The 14,522-nt window shown below is 40.3% G+C and overlaps 1 protein-coding gene across 2 annotated transcripts in view; it reads left to right on the forward strand.

Moving 5' to 3' along the window:
• REEP3 (receptor accessory protein 3) overlaps positions 1 to 14,522 on the forward strand; it is a 105,374-nt gene that overhangs the window by 64,507 nt on the left and 26,345 nt on the right. For both annotated transcript variants that reach the window (XM_030797728.1, XM_030797729.1), the window contains 2 exons: positions 10,362 to 10,438; positions 13,614 to 13,734. In XM_030797728.1, coding sequence (XP_030653588.1) covers positions 10,362 to 10,438; positions 13,614 to 13,734 — 198 coding nt within the window. The remainder of the gene's footprint in view (positions 1 to 10,361; positions 10,439 to 13,613; positions 13,735 to 14,522) is intronic.

The raw sequence follows: 14,522 nt of genomic DNA on the forward strand, positions 1-14,522 counted from the left end.
ATTTTTAGTAGAGACAGGGTTTCACCGTGTTAGCCAGGATGGTCTCGATCTCCTGATCTCATGATCCGCCCGCCTCAGCCTCCCAAAGTGCTGGGATTACAGGCGTGAGCCACCGCGCCCGGCCAAAATAGGCTATTTTATATGTGATAAACTGCTGCTTGCAGTTCAGAGTTACTTGTTGGGATCATATTATCAATTCAGACCTTAAAATGTAAGAAGTGGAAGCCATCCTCTGTGTTTGCTTTCCAGGCACAGGGTGCTAGGTACTAAGAATATGAAGATGAACAAGGCACTTTTGATCTCTATTTGTTGTTACAGTCAAATGGCAGGGGTGGTTGTTACATAAACCAACCATATGGATATGTTACAAAGGAAAAGTACAGTACACAGAGATTATATATGATCTCTGGAGGGAGTCAGGGTAATTAGGAAAGGCTTTCTTTTGGAAGTAAAGAAATTTTATTCATACAAGGCAGTGAATAATATGTACTGTAATAAAATACTAGTAGTTATATGTTGAATCAGACATTGTGCTGGTAATCACCTATTCTTATCCTTCTATGTTATACTAATCCCCCCATGAAAGCTTTGTGGGTATAGGAAAACCTTGGCATCAAGGTTTATGACTATCTCATGTCAAAGGCTTTGTTCGTAGTAGGCCCTAAGTAATGTTTATCAAATTAATATATCACATTTTTTCTTTTTATTATACAAGTGCAAATTATTGCAATTATAACATTTAACATTATCATTGCTATCATAATATCTCACTGGTCATAGCATAACAAGTTATATGAAGGTATCATTTAAGAAAAATACTTTGAAGTTAATATGCCATTACTGCTATTATCTATGGCTCTTATAAATCTACAGCAGTGTACCTCCAACCATACCATATTTCCTTGTATACTTGGGGCCTGTGTATTGCTCTCAATTTCTGTGATGGAAATCCTGAGGATCATTTTACAATTGCAGCTTACTTTTTGTTTGCTTTATTTGTTTATCCTGGGATCTAAATCAATTTCATAAAAGTTTTCTCTAAGAATGTAAATCATAGAATCTTGTTTTGTTGAAAATGTTAAGAGATCATGAAATGAAGCTAACCCTTCATTTGGCATTAGGGTAGGTAAATGCATACCTATTATGAAGCATGGTTTTCTTGATAGTAAATTTAGCCTAGGAGTATGTTCATTTTACAGTATTCACTCCAGCTTTAAATATCCTGTAATTCCTTTGAGAGAGTGAAGCTAAGAACTCTATCACATGACCGTCTGGATTTCTGAAATGCTAAGTCTTTGTAAAAGCCTTATGGATTTGAGTAATAATAAAGCAAGTGCTGGCTTGTTAAGTAGGCTAATCTGATCCATGCACTATATAAATCAGAATGTAATTTTAAATACTATGACTTTATATTGCAGATGACTCTATATTCTTCAAAAGAACTTGCCTAATTTTAAGAGTATATTTCCTTGGAAAATCAATTTCTTTTGATTTTTAAATGACTTTAAGATTCCATTTGAGGATTATTTTATTTATATATTTTTATTTTAAATGAAAATATTCATCACATTTCTTTAGTCACAAAAAATACAGTAGGTAAAGTGCTCCAGTAGTGAAAATGATTGCCATTTCATTGTGACCACTTTCAAGAGAAGTTTATTACCAAATAATTAGAAAAAATGGAAATTATAATCTCACTTGTTAAGTTAACCCAGTTCATTCGTTCTTTTTTAAAAAAATTAATTTTTTATGGTAGGGGTAGATATGGGGTCTTGCTGTGTTGCGCAGGCTGGTCTGGAACTCCTGGGCTCAAGCAGTCCTCCCACCTAAACCTCCCAAAGTGCTGGGATTAAAAGCATGAGCCACGACACCCGGCTTATTAATTCTTTTAATAAGTATTTTTGAGCTTCTGTTTTGTGCTAGGTACTGTACGAGGCATTAGATACACTCTTGGCAAAGAAAACAAAGTAAGCAAAATAAAACATCAAACATCTTTGTTTATAGAGTTTTCCTACTGACGTTTATGCATTTTTTTTTTTGCATTTTATTCACCGGCCTCCCACTCAGAATATATTTACTTGAAATATTGTGCCTATTTCTAACAAGTTCATTTATCTGATTTATTGGCCTATTGAAAGTAGAAGAGGATTGCTGCTGAAGCCATGTGGACTGAATGCAGATGATAGCTAACAAATTCACACAGACTCCACACTTGCCAAGGGATCACAATAATAATTTAAAATAGTATTCCTCTAGCTCTGCCTCAGTCTGCTGCATGAGAACATCAATCCTTCCTACCTTTCATTTCCTTCCAAAATACTTCCCTGAGGATATCTCAACCACAGTTGCTTAAAGTGTGGTCCCCTTCTCCATTTCTCAATCATTGTAGTACTGTCACGACCAGTCCGGGCATTAGCCCTGCCACAGATGGCAGCTAATAGTACTATGACCAGTGCCTACCTAATTCCAAAACCGCTGCTGCTGTGGCCTTGCTCTCTCATTATTACAGAGATTAGTGTAACCTCTTATATTGGGGTAGGCTAAGGCGCTATGATCATAGTATGTAACAATGCAATGACTGAAGAACTATAGAAATCTGTTTCTTTTTCACATAAAAGTCCTGGTTAGGTGCTCATTTCATCAAGAAATTCTCCCCATGCAACTATTAATATTTGAAAACTCAGATTCTACCCATCTTCAACATATAGCTTCCAAGGGTGCTCTGCTCCCTGCCATCCCAGCCAGCAGGAAGGGCGGACGAGCAAGTGGAAGAGACACCCCCACTTCTCAAAAGCCTCACCTCATACTCTTTTGGTGAGAACTCGACAGATTCCTCATCTACCTGCAAAGAGGGGCTGAGGAACCCAGGCCCTGGCTCAGCCATTTTCTAGCCACTCTCTGTCGTTCTGCCTTTTATGGACAGCAGTACATCATATCCATACTTCTCTTGTTTCATTGTCCTAGACTTTTCATACTTGTTTCATTGTCCTAGACCTTTCATTATAGCCCTTGCACCAGCACCCAGAACTGGTGAAGGCACCATTGGTCATAGTCTGTTCCAGCTCTTCCCTAGACAGCTCCCTTTCCCATCCTTAAAAACATCTTTTCTAAACATTTACTGCTGTTCTGAAATCTACTCACCTTCCCACTCATGTCAATAGGCCCCCTACTGCAGAGTAAAGGTAGAGGGCCTGACCCATGAACCTTCAACTCTCTTCTGGACACAGCCACTCTCTTCTTCCTTTCTATCTGTCCCAGAGGAAAAGGTATCCCTGCTTCTTTCTTGAGCCCACTCTTTTCCCTCTGTGTTCCTAATCTTATTCTTGTCTATCTCATCCAGGATCTTGTTCCATTAAATATTCCTGCTTTCTCATAATTTGAATCTCATTATCTCTCCAGTATAATGTTAAATCCTTGAGAACATAAACATGCTTTCGTGTTGCCTCATGCTATTTTTTATTCCTTCTCCTTAAAAAAAAAAAAAACAGATCTCTTAAAAGATTAATTTATATGTACTCATCATGTTTTTACCTCCTATCTACTTTCTAGCCTTTTGCAGTTCTTACAAAAAGGAACACATTAAGCTATGTGCATTTCCACATTCATTCACCTATTCATCAACATACATTTATTTACACCTTTTATGCAAGGCACAGAGGATTCATCAGTGATCAAAAAAAAGTCTTTGTCATCATGGGGTGTACATTCTACTAGGGAAAAAGCGGAGGAAGGGGGGAAAGCAAATATTTGTTAGATGTGCTTATGATATGTGATACATGCTAAAGAGAAAAATAAAGCAGAATAAGGGAGTTAGGATTTTCATATTTTAAAGAGGGTAGTCAGGAACGGCCTCTCTGATAGGAGATATTCAAACACAGACCTGAAGCAAGTGAGCAAGCTCTTCACATGGATAACTAGGGGAAATGCATTTTAGACAAGGAAACAGCATGCAAAAGGCCTCGAGGCAGGAGCATATCAGCACATACCAGGGCCAGTAAAAGAGCAGGTGTGGCTGGAGCAGAACAGAACAGGAGGTGCAGTAGCAGGTGAGGCCAGAGAGATCGCTGGAGCCACACAGATACACAGGGCTTTCCAGGCTGTAGTAAGCAATGATTGGGAACCATGGAAGGGGTTTGAGCAGAGGAATGGCATGATTTGGCTTCTGTTTTAAGTAGGCACCCTGACTGTTGTATGCAGAATAGAGTCAAAAAAATGGAGTGACCAGTTAGGATGCTACTGAAATAATCCAGACAGGAGGTGATGGTCATCTGAGCTGAGGAGGTAATGAAAAATGATTTCTATTCTGGGTGTTTCAAAGGGCTCACAGGTTTAGTAGTGCTGGAACCTTCTATTTGCCCCTCCAGTGGAGCTTCCCCTCCACTCTCCATACTTCTCTGCCCTGCTGCTTATGGCCCAGGAGACTGATCTAAACAGGCTGGATCATCTCTGGCCTCCTTTGGGTTTGGCCCATGAGAGGCCCCTGCACAAGATCAGAAGACAGGTAAAGCATGAGGTCACAATATTTGTTCTCCCAGACCCCTCACTGCCACCAGCAGTTAGCTGTGACTGTGCTCTCACCTACTTACCATCTTTGGGTTCCAGGAAGCCTTTTCCTCCCCTACCTCCTTCTCACCTAGATATAATACCAGTTCCTGCAGTTGCTTGCTCAGGGGCGCGCCACTATCCTTTATTGGTGTTCTTGAACCTTGCACACAGATTTATAAATAATCCTTTTAGTAAGCTTTCCTCCAAATATTGGGATTTTGACCCATACTGCTAGCTAGGATGTCTAATGTATTAAGAACAGCAGAACATTTTTTTTTTTTTTTTTTTTTGGAAACGGAGTCTTGCTCTGTTGCCCAGGTTGGATTACAGTGTCATGATCTCACCTCACTGCAGCTTCCATCTCCTGGGTTCAAGCGATTCTCCTGCCTCAGCCTCCCAAGTAGCTGGGATTACAGACACGCGCTACCATGCCTGGCTAATTTTTGTATTTTTAGTAGAGAGGGAGTTTCACCATGTTGGCCAGGCTGGTCTCGAACTCCTGACCTCAAGTGATCCGCCCACCTCAGCCTCCCAAAGTGCCAGGATTATAGGCGTGAGCCACCGCACCTGGCCCAGGACATCTTTTTAAATTAGGGATGGTATCTCATTATATTGCCCAGGCTGGCCTTGAATTCCTGGGCCAAAGCAGTTATCCACCTCAGCTTCCCATGTAGCTCAAACTACAGGTGCACTCATGCATTTTAAAAATCATAGTTATTTACTTGTTTTTCTGCCCAGTGAAATGTTGAATCCTTGAGGATGGGAACTATCATGTTTATGTTTCTATTCACATGCCATGAGGCAGGTAGGATTTTCTTGCAGTTGAATCAGTGGGTGTTATTTTTAATGTTGCCACCTGAGTCCTCAAGAATTGACTAAATTATGTTTTGCATGAAAGATTAATGAAAAAGAGGGTATATGTGCATGTGTCCCCATCTTAGTGCTTATAGGTGTAAACTTCACCTTGTTGGATAATTAAGTTCTCTGGGATCAAGGAAATTTTTTTTTTCTTTCCTTGAGTTGTGTATAGTTATCGACTAGGCTACACAGAAGGGAGGTGCAGAGTATTCAGGCAATTCCTATGTTATGTGAGCCTCCTATAATACAAGCCCCCTTTCTGAAAATGAACTGTCATCTGGGTTGAAATTGTGCACCACTGGGAATGGGGGATTTGTAGATTGACAAGGGCCAAAGGGACTTTTAAGGAAATATTGGGTATAGCTTTCTCATTATTCATTGTTCTTGTGAAGATATCTAAACAACAGTTTGTTGATTTTACCAATTGTTTCCGAACTGGAAAGAAATACGGTTTGTTCTCACTTCTCCGATAATATATTTCTGTCAATAAAGTTAGTAACCTTTTTTCCCAGTAGCTTAAAAGGTGGTTTGTGATTTATTAAAGTCACTTGATAAATTACTGACTTCTATTTACATATTTTAACAGCAATTCTTTCTATTATATTTGGTTACATATGTTCATAAAATAGTGTATTGGTTTCCTTTCAAGTTTTTGGCATTAATACTGCATTTTGTTATCAATGTTTTTTGTTGATCTAAAGAATATTTCCTTTATCTTCACATACATTTAGGTTTTGTGTTTTTTTTTTTTTGACCTTGACTTCTTTCTGCTGTTTCTTTTGAGCAAAACCTTAAACAGCAGGCTGAATGGCCTTGAGGTGTAGTTTTAATAAAAGCATCACTGAGTAATCATTTGGTATAAACTCCCAACCAAATACATTAATGGAAAAAAAGAAAGCAATATATTTTCGAGGTTAACTTTCTTTATGGTTGCTTCCATGAATAACACATGGTCATTGAATTTATTTAATTTTTGCCTGTATTCAACTATATTTAAGGTTCATATTTCTGATGAGAACAAAAAAAATCATAGGTTCAAGAGACCAAATTGTCAAAGAATTTATTAATTAAAGACAAATTAAAGCCATGGGGTTTGCATATGTAGAACTGTAGTCAATTTACCAGGAAAATGCCTAGAAATACCCTATTGATTAGATAGTTTGCTGTTGGGTGTTTAACTAAAAGTTGAAGCCTTTTCTCTCTCTCTTATTTTTGACACTATTAAATATTCTCACAACCTAAACAGATATAAGTTTTGCTTTCTTAGAAAAAAACATATATTTTAAAGCACATATTTATTTTGTGAGTTTTAAAATTAATTTGATTACTTCATCTGAAAATTGAATAAGCACTTAACTGAAGCACAGCTACTTTTGAAATCTTCGGAATGTGCAGCAGCTCTAATTCATTCTACAACTCGTCATTCAGGGAATATCAGCAAATGGCTACTATCTGTACAGTCCTTTTGCCTCTACTCAACCCTATTAACAAGTAAATTAAAACAATTTGTGGAGCATTACTTATAGTGGTTATCCCCTTGGAAGATCACAACCATCAACACCGTTGTAAAATAATGAAAACATGAAATAGTGAAAATAGCAAGCAGTTACTTAAATGCTTTTATTTTTCTGGGAATTTATTAAATTTTCTGTGAAGTGAGCCATATTTCACTTAAGCTTCCACTTCCTGGGAAAGGAGGTGATAATATTTACACTGAGGTCTCTGTGCTGAGTACTGGAGAGGGAGAAAGCCAGGAAATCCTAGAGAACTGGAGAGACTGGTCTGATGGCAGCCGCTTATTTAAAAAGCTTCATCCTTTGGGCTTCAAGGTGGACTGTGCCTCCTTCAGCCATTTCCTAGTGCAGTGATCTTGAGCAACTTATTGATTTTGGCCCTCTGTAAAATGAGAGGAGTTCACCATATTACTTATTTTCAAACCCTTCTCAAAGAGCACAAGGGTTTCTTGGAGTCTGCCCAAGAGTCTAGGGTAGGATGAATGAGAGACTCAGCCAGAACAGTTTCTCTTGTAATGTATTTACAGGTTTTTTGTTTTTGTTTTTTTCAGTAAAGGGTTGTTTAGTTTAAAAAAGCATGATGATTCCCCAAATCCCTCCTAGCTTAACAAAAGCACATTGTTCAGTTTGTAGTCACTTTTTCCTTCATTTCTTTTTAGGAGGGAGGCCTATAGTCATGATTGACTCTAAAAGATAACCTTATGGGCCGGGTGCGGTGGCTCACACCTGTAATCCCAGCACTTTGGGAGGCTGAGGCAGGCAGACTGTCTGAGGTCAGGAGTTCGAGACCAGTCTGGCCAACATGGTGAAACCCCATCTCTACTAAAAATACAAAAAAATTAGCCAGGCATGGTGGCATGCGCCTGTAATCCCAGCCACTCAGGAGGCTGAGGCAGGGGAATTGCTTGAACCAGAAAGGTGGAAGTTGCAGTAAGCCGAGATTGCACCACTGCTCTCCACCCTGGGCGACAGAGCAAGACTCTGTCTCAAAACAAACCAACAAACAAAAAAAAAACCTTATGAATACAGCTGAGAAGTGAAAGTACTAAATTAATGTTTGGATTTGAAAGGACTGAGGGAATGAACTCATACAAGAGCATCATTTCCTCTTTTAGAAACGGGTAGGGAGGGGCGGGCGCGGTGGCTTAGGCCTGTAATCCCAACACTTTGGGAGGCCAAGGCGGATGGATCACGAGATCAGGAGATGGAGACCATCCTGGCTAACACGGTGAAACCCCGACTCTACCAAAAACACAAAAAGAAATTAGGAGGGCGTGGTGGCGGGCGCCTGTAGTCCCAGCTACTCCAGAGGCTGAGGCAGGAGAATGGCGTGAACCCGGGAGGCGGAGCTTGCAGTGAGCCGAGATCGCGCTACTGCACTCCAGCCTGGGCGGCAGAGACTCCGTCTCAAAAAAAAAAAAAAAAAAAAAGAAGAAATGGGTAGGGAGTGGGGAGGGAAGAAAAGATAACACATACAGAGACCCACATAGGATTTTAGACCTGAAGAAAATCCCCATACTTGGACAAAAGCTTGGGATTGGGAGCAGGGAGAGATTGAAAAGAATTCATGAAAAGTGGAAAACTAAAGAAAACATTAGTCTAACTTTGTTAACATTTAAGATAATTTTATAAATCAATTTCCTCATATTTCAAATATAGATAATGTACCCTATTATTTGCTCTGGGAAATTTTTTAAGCTTTCAGGATTCTCTATAAATTAGAACAAATTGGTAGTATTCATATTTCACAATACAATTGCTTCAGAAGTTATTCATGGCTATTTTCTATTGGGTTGTTCATGTAAATAGACAATTGAAAAAGCTACTTGAGTTATCGTTTTATATTGCCTACGAAATACCCAAACAAGCGTCTGTATTAAAACTAATAGGTCAATTTCCCAGTTATATATAAGGACCTAATTTTTTTTGTCACTCATGAGGTGAGAACAAGGAAAGTGGTAGTCATCCTTGGACCCTACATTGGGCAGTTTCTCACATCTTCTCTCTCTGCCTGGTATAATGGATTAACCAATTCCAGAGTCAGGCAGCCTGGACCCAAATCCTAGCCAAATGACTTCTCTTTTACCTCTCTGTGCCACTGTTTTCTTATCAATGATGGAATTAATTATATTTCCTACTTTGTAAAGGTTGTTACAGGGATTAAATGAATTAATTTATGTTATATGTTTATCAGCGTAATTTCTCGCCCCCTGGTTGGCATGGCATTGTGTATTTGCCATTATTACTGCACAGAAAAGCAGAGATTTTAATCATAAGTGAAACTCCAGTGCACTTGAGAGACAAGAAACTCTGTGTACTGAGGTCGATGAAAAAATATAAATTTGGGAAAATTAACTCAGAAAACATTAATCTGGCATGCTTCCATGAGAAGGATAGGTCCCAAGAGAAGGCAGAGTGCCAGGGACCATTCAGCATGCCCTGATTCAGAAGAGATTAAAACGTCCTGAACTACCATTGTGGAATTAGAGTGGAAGAAGGAGAAAGATATGTGAGAGATTACAGGCTTACATCAGGGGAAGAGGAAGAAGATTAACCTTATGCTGTCTACCTGGGTAACTAGCATTATGGATGCATCATTAACAGAAGTAAGAAGCCCAGGATTGTTCTTTGCTTTCTGAACAATTTATATATATATTGGGAAATAAGGAATATAAAATTTTAAAGACTAATAAAGATTAAATGTAGTCTTGTCATATCATACTATATTATTTATGTAACAAATAGCTAAGGCCAGGCATGGTAGGTCATGCCTGCAATCTCAGCACATTGGGAGGCGGAGACGGACAGATAGCTTGAGCCCAAGGAGCCCGATACCAGCAAGGCAACATGGCAAAACCTCATCTCTACCAAAAAAAAAAAAAATTTAGCGAAGCGTGGTGGTGCACACCTGTAGTCCCAGCTACTCGGGCAGCTGAGACAAGAGGATCACTTGCACCTGAAAGGTCAACGCTGCAGTGAGTCATGATCATAATTGTACCACTGCATTTCAGCCTAACCTGTCTCTACAAAAAATAAAAATGAATAACTTATAGTTTTCATAAAGAAGCAAGTAGATAACGTCTTTTAAAGAACTTTCTTCCAATTAAGAAAAATATTTCCTGTTTTCCCAATTCCTTGCTTTAGATTCCTAGATTATATTGTATCAAGTCCCAGAGATTTATTAATCTTTGCTCCTTCTATCCCAAGACTGTTGATGTAGTAATGTAAAGAACTCAAACATAAAACCTGTTGAAAATTAAACCGTCACTTTCTGCATTTGACCCAACGTACTATGTATCCAGAAATACATACATAATATGAAATTATTATGAAATCCAGAAAGACATACATACATACATACATACATACATACATACATACATATTATTCAGAGTTGCAAATAATTTTCATCTGTTGTTTCATGAGTATTTTTATTATTTCCAGGTTCGATGGATGATGTACTGGATTGTTTTTGCTCTCTATACTGTGATTGAAACAGTAGCAGATCAAACAGTTGCTTGGTAAGTTTTACTATTGAGAAGGGGCCAGACTACAGACGCATAATCAGGTGTCCTAAGTTCTTATCCTGCTCTTGCTATTAACTGAGTGATTTTCATCAAGTTACCTAATTATCCAGCCATTTGTTTTTGTCATCTGCTTTCCCATAGAACACTACTTTCCTTTTAGTCCCCATCAAATAAAGGCAGCTCATTTTCCTCCCCATACGCCGCTCCCTGCTCACCTCCCACACACCTTCCCCCAGTATCTTGGAATAGGGAAACTTGATTGTCATCATCCTTTTCTGCACTGATGACTTCAGAACATTTTCCTGTATCACTTCCTAAATGACTCTGCTTTTGAAGCCCACAGCATCTGGTTTTAGCACCCCCTCCCTATCCTATCCTTAAAACTCTCATCTACAAACATTTGAACTGGAAAACGTCAGCACCCACGTGGACACCCACTCAGCACAAGCTTCCTGGCTGCTCTGTTCCAAATAGACGAGGCAAAATTAAAGTGTGTTTATGTCCTCAGGGATTTGACATTTTACCAAGGAGCAGTACTTAACTGGACAACTCAAATCTCCCGGTGGTGTATTTCAGTAGTGCATTTCCATCTAAACCCTGAAATCACTTTGAGAACTTCTCCTTTCAAAATATTTTGGTTTACTACCTTGCTGATATCTTCATCTGCCCTTGACGCACAAACCTTCTGTCTAAATTAGCCTAACAACTACTCATCCTTTTTTTCTTTTTTTTCTTTACATAGGGTCTTGCTCTGTTGCCTAGGCTGGAGTGCAGTGGCACGATCTTGACTCACTGCAACCTCTACCTCCCGGGTTCAAGCAATTCTCCTGCCTTAGCCTCCCAGGTAGCTGGGATTACAGGCACATGCCACCATGGCCTGGCTAATTTTTGTATTTTTAGTAGCGACAGGGTTTCACCATTTTGGCCAGGCTGGTCTCGAACTCCCAACCTCAGGTGATCTGCCCGCCTCGGCGTCCCGAAGTGCTGGGATTGCAGGCATTAGCCATTGCACCCAGCTAAAATGACTCTTTCTTGCTTCTTTAACTGGGCTGCTAAATTCAGCCGAAAAAATTAATCAACTGCTCACATAGGTATCAGTTTGAACCTCATTCTTTTTACTTGCTCCTGGTCAGTGTCTACTTACATTTTGCCTGGGTCTGTTTCAAACCTTTACTATTCTCTCCTTAAGCTGTCTTTCCCATTTTGCTATTCTCCTGCTCGTGTGGCACATTAGGTCCTATTGGATTTGCTAGAAAAAAAATAAAAGTCATCATACTAAAATATTTTTAACAACCTTCCTTTATTTGCAAATGTCACTGTATCTCTCTTCTGATTTGAAATACTGTAAAAATTTCCCTTCCTGTGCCCCAAAGCTCATGCATTTATCTGTTATATTTTTGGTATAGGGTTTTGGTTGGGGGGGTCTCTTTGTTTTTAAGTGACAGAGCACAGATCCCCAACCATGCTACATGTAAGTTTCCAAGTTCTTTTTTTAAGACATTTTTTTCTGATTGCAAATGTAGCCTATATATGTTATTTAAAAATGAACGATGTAGAAAATGTTTAACATGAACAACTGAATCCAGAAACTCCTGTAATTGCAGTGTGGCAGAGACCTCTTTGTTGACTACACAGTAAGTCATCCTCACTGCTCTCTACCTGCCTGCTTTGACAGAAGAACTCAAATTTGCTCAGCTACCATTTATCCTAGTGATAAATGGACTACATTTATGTGGTTCTCACAGAGAACAAGATACTGAGCCTCTCATTATATATTAGTGAACTTTTGCTGTGGCAAAAAAAAAAAAAAAAAAAAACCATAAAAGTACAGTGGCTTAGAAAAGCAAACTTTTATTTCTTGCTCAAGCTACATGAGGGCAAATGGTTGACTGCATCTTTGCTGGGGTCAGGTCACTTTTGCTGTTGTTTTTGTTGTTGTTTTAGAGGCAGGGTCTTGCTCTGTTGCCCAAGCTGGAGTGCAATGGCATGATGATAGCTCACCGTACCCTTGAACTCCTGGGCTGAAGCAATCCTCCCCGCTTGGCCTCTCAAAGTGCTGGGATTACAGGCGTGAGCACTTCACCTGGCCCCTTAAACCAAGGCTGAAGAAGCAGCTATTCTCATGCCAGAAGGCAAAAGCTTAAAGCAAGAGGTTGAGGGTGATGGAGTGAGGGAGTCAAAGGGTGTTCTAAAGCTTCTGCTTGCATGTGACATGTATCATGTTCATTTTCTGCTGGCCAAAGCAAGCAAGTCACATGGTTAAAGCCACAGTCATTGGTTGAGGAAGTATACTGGGCCAACAGGGGAGGCCCACTGTAACACTTTGTATTTTCCTTGGAAGTGAACAGTTTAGGTCTGCAGAGTGCTGCAATTCTGGCCAAATGAAATTGGAAGGGATATTTTTTCGGAGTTCTAAAAAAGATGAAGACGTGTGTATGGGGTAGACACTGTGCACTTGGAGCATATGAAGTCATGCTCTGATAGGCACAACTATCATATGAGGTAGGTCATGTACTTCCATGCCAGTTTGGCTCTGCAGATAGGTGGCCATACCTTGTGCACTGGATAAATGGTATTAGTGCCTTCTCTTAACTGCTACATTCAGATTGGCAGCTTTCCTATGCTTACTACAAAGGAAGATTCTTGTATTAGAAGGAGGGGGGAATCTCTCAGGTCACACATTCATGAACTGATCTATAGTTGAAACAAGATTATTCAAACACAGTTGTCTCCTGATCACTAACTTTTACGTGCAAAAACGTAGCATAGGCCGGGCACGGTGGCTCATGCCTGTAATCCCACCACTTTGGGAGTCTGAGGCAGGCGGATCACATGAGATCAGGAGTTCAAGACCAGGCCTGGACAACATGGTGAAACCCCGCCTCTACTAAAAATACAAATATTAGCTGGGAGTGGTGACGTGCACCTGTAATCCTAACTACTGAGGAGGCTGAGGCAGGAGAAGCACTTGAACCCAGGAGGCAGAGGTTGCAGTGAGCTGAGATGGTGCCATTGCACTCGGGTGATAAGAGCAAAATTCCATCTCAAAAAAAAAAACAAAAAAAAACAGCATAGTGACTGAACTTGAACTTTTTAAAAGGTGTTTTTGTGATTTCTACAGTGGTTTATTTTTCACTGGCAGTTTATTTCCAAATGTTTTTCTTATTAGGTTTCCCCTGTACTATGAGCTGAAGATTGCTTTTGTCATATGGCTGCTTTCTCCCTATACCAAAGGAGCAAGTTTAATATATAGAAAATTCCTTCATCCACTTCTTTCTTCAAAGGAAAGGGTAAGATATATAAATTACTTCCGTAAATAATTTTTTAGAAATGCCTAAGCCAAGGCTAGGTATGGTGGCTCACACCTGTAATCCCAGCACTTTGGGAGGCTGAGGTGGGTGGATCACTGGAGGCCAAGAATATGAGACCAGCCTGGCCAACATGGTGAAACCCCGCCTCTACTAAAAATACAAAAAAAAAATTAGCCAGGTATGGTGGTGCATGCCTGTAATCCGGTTAGTCAGGAGGCTGAGGCAATAATCCGGTTAGTCAGGAGGCTGAGGCAAGAGAATCGCTTAAACCCAGGAGACGGAGGTTGCAGTGAGCCGAGATCTCACCACTGCACTCCAGCCTAAGCACAGAATGAGACTCCATCTCAAAAAAAAAGGCTGGGCGCGTTGGCTCACACCTGTAATCCCAGCACTTTGGGAGGCCGAGGCAGGTGGATCACGAGGTCCAGAGATTGAGACCATCCTGGCTAACACAGTGAAACCCTGTCTCTACTAAAAATACAAAATTTAGCTGGGCGTGGTGGCAGATGCCTGTAGTCCCAGCTACTCGGGAGGCTGAGGCAGGAGAATGGCGTGAACCTGGGAGGCGGAGTTTGCAGTGAGCCGAGATGGCGCGACTGCACTCCATTCTGGACGAGAGAGCGAGACTCCGTTTCAAAAAAAAAAAGAAGCGCCTAGGCTGGGTGCCGTGGCTCATGCCTGTAATCCCAACACTTTGGGAAGCCAAGGTGGGAGGATTGCTTGAGCCCAGGAGTTTGAGACCAGCCTAGGCAACATAGTGAGACCTC

This window comes from Nomascus leucogenys, chromosome 18, assembly GCF_006542625.1.
Source record: "Nomascus leucogenys isolate Asia chromosome 18, Asia_NLE_v1, whole genome shotgun sequence".
Lineage (NCBI taxonomy): Eukaryota > Metazoa > Chordata > Mammalia > Primates > Hylobatidae > Nomascus > Nomascus leucogenys.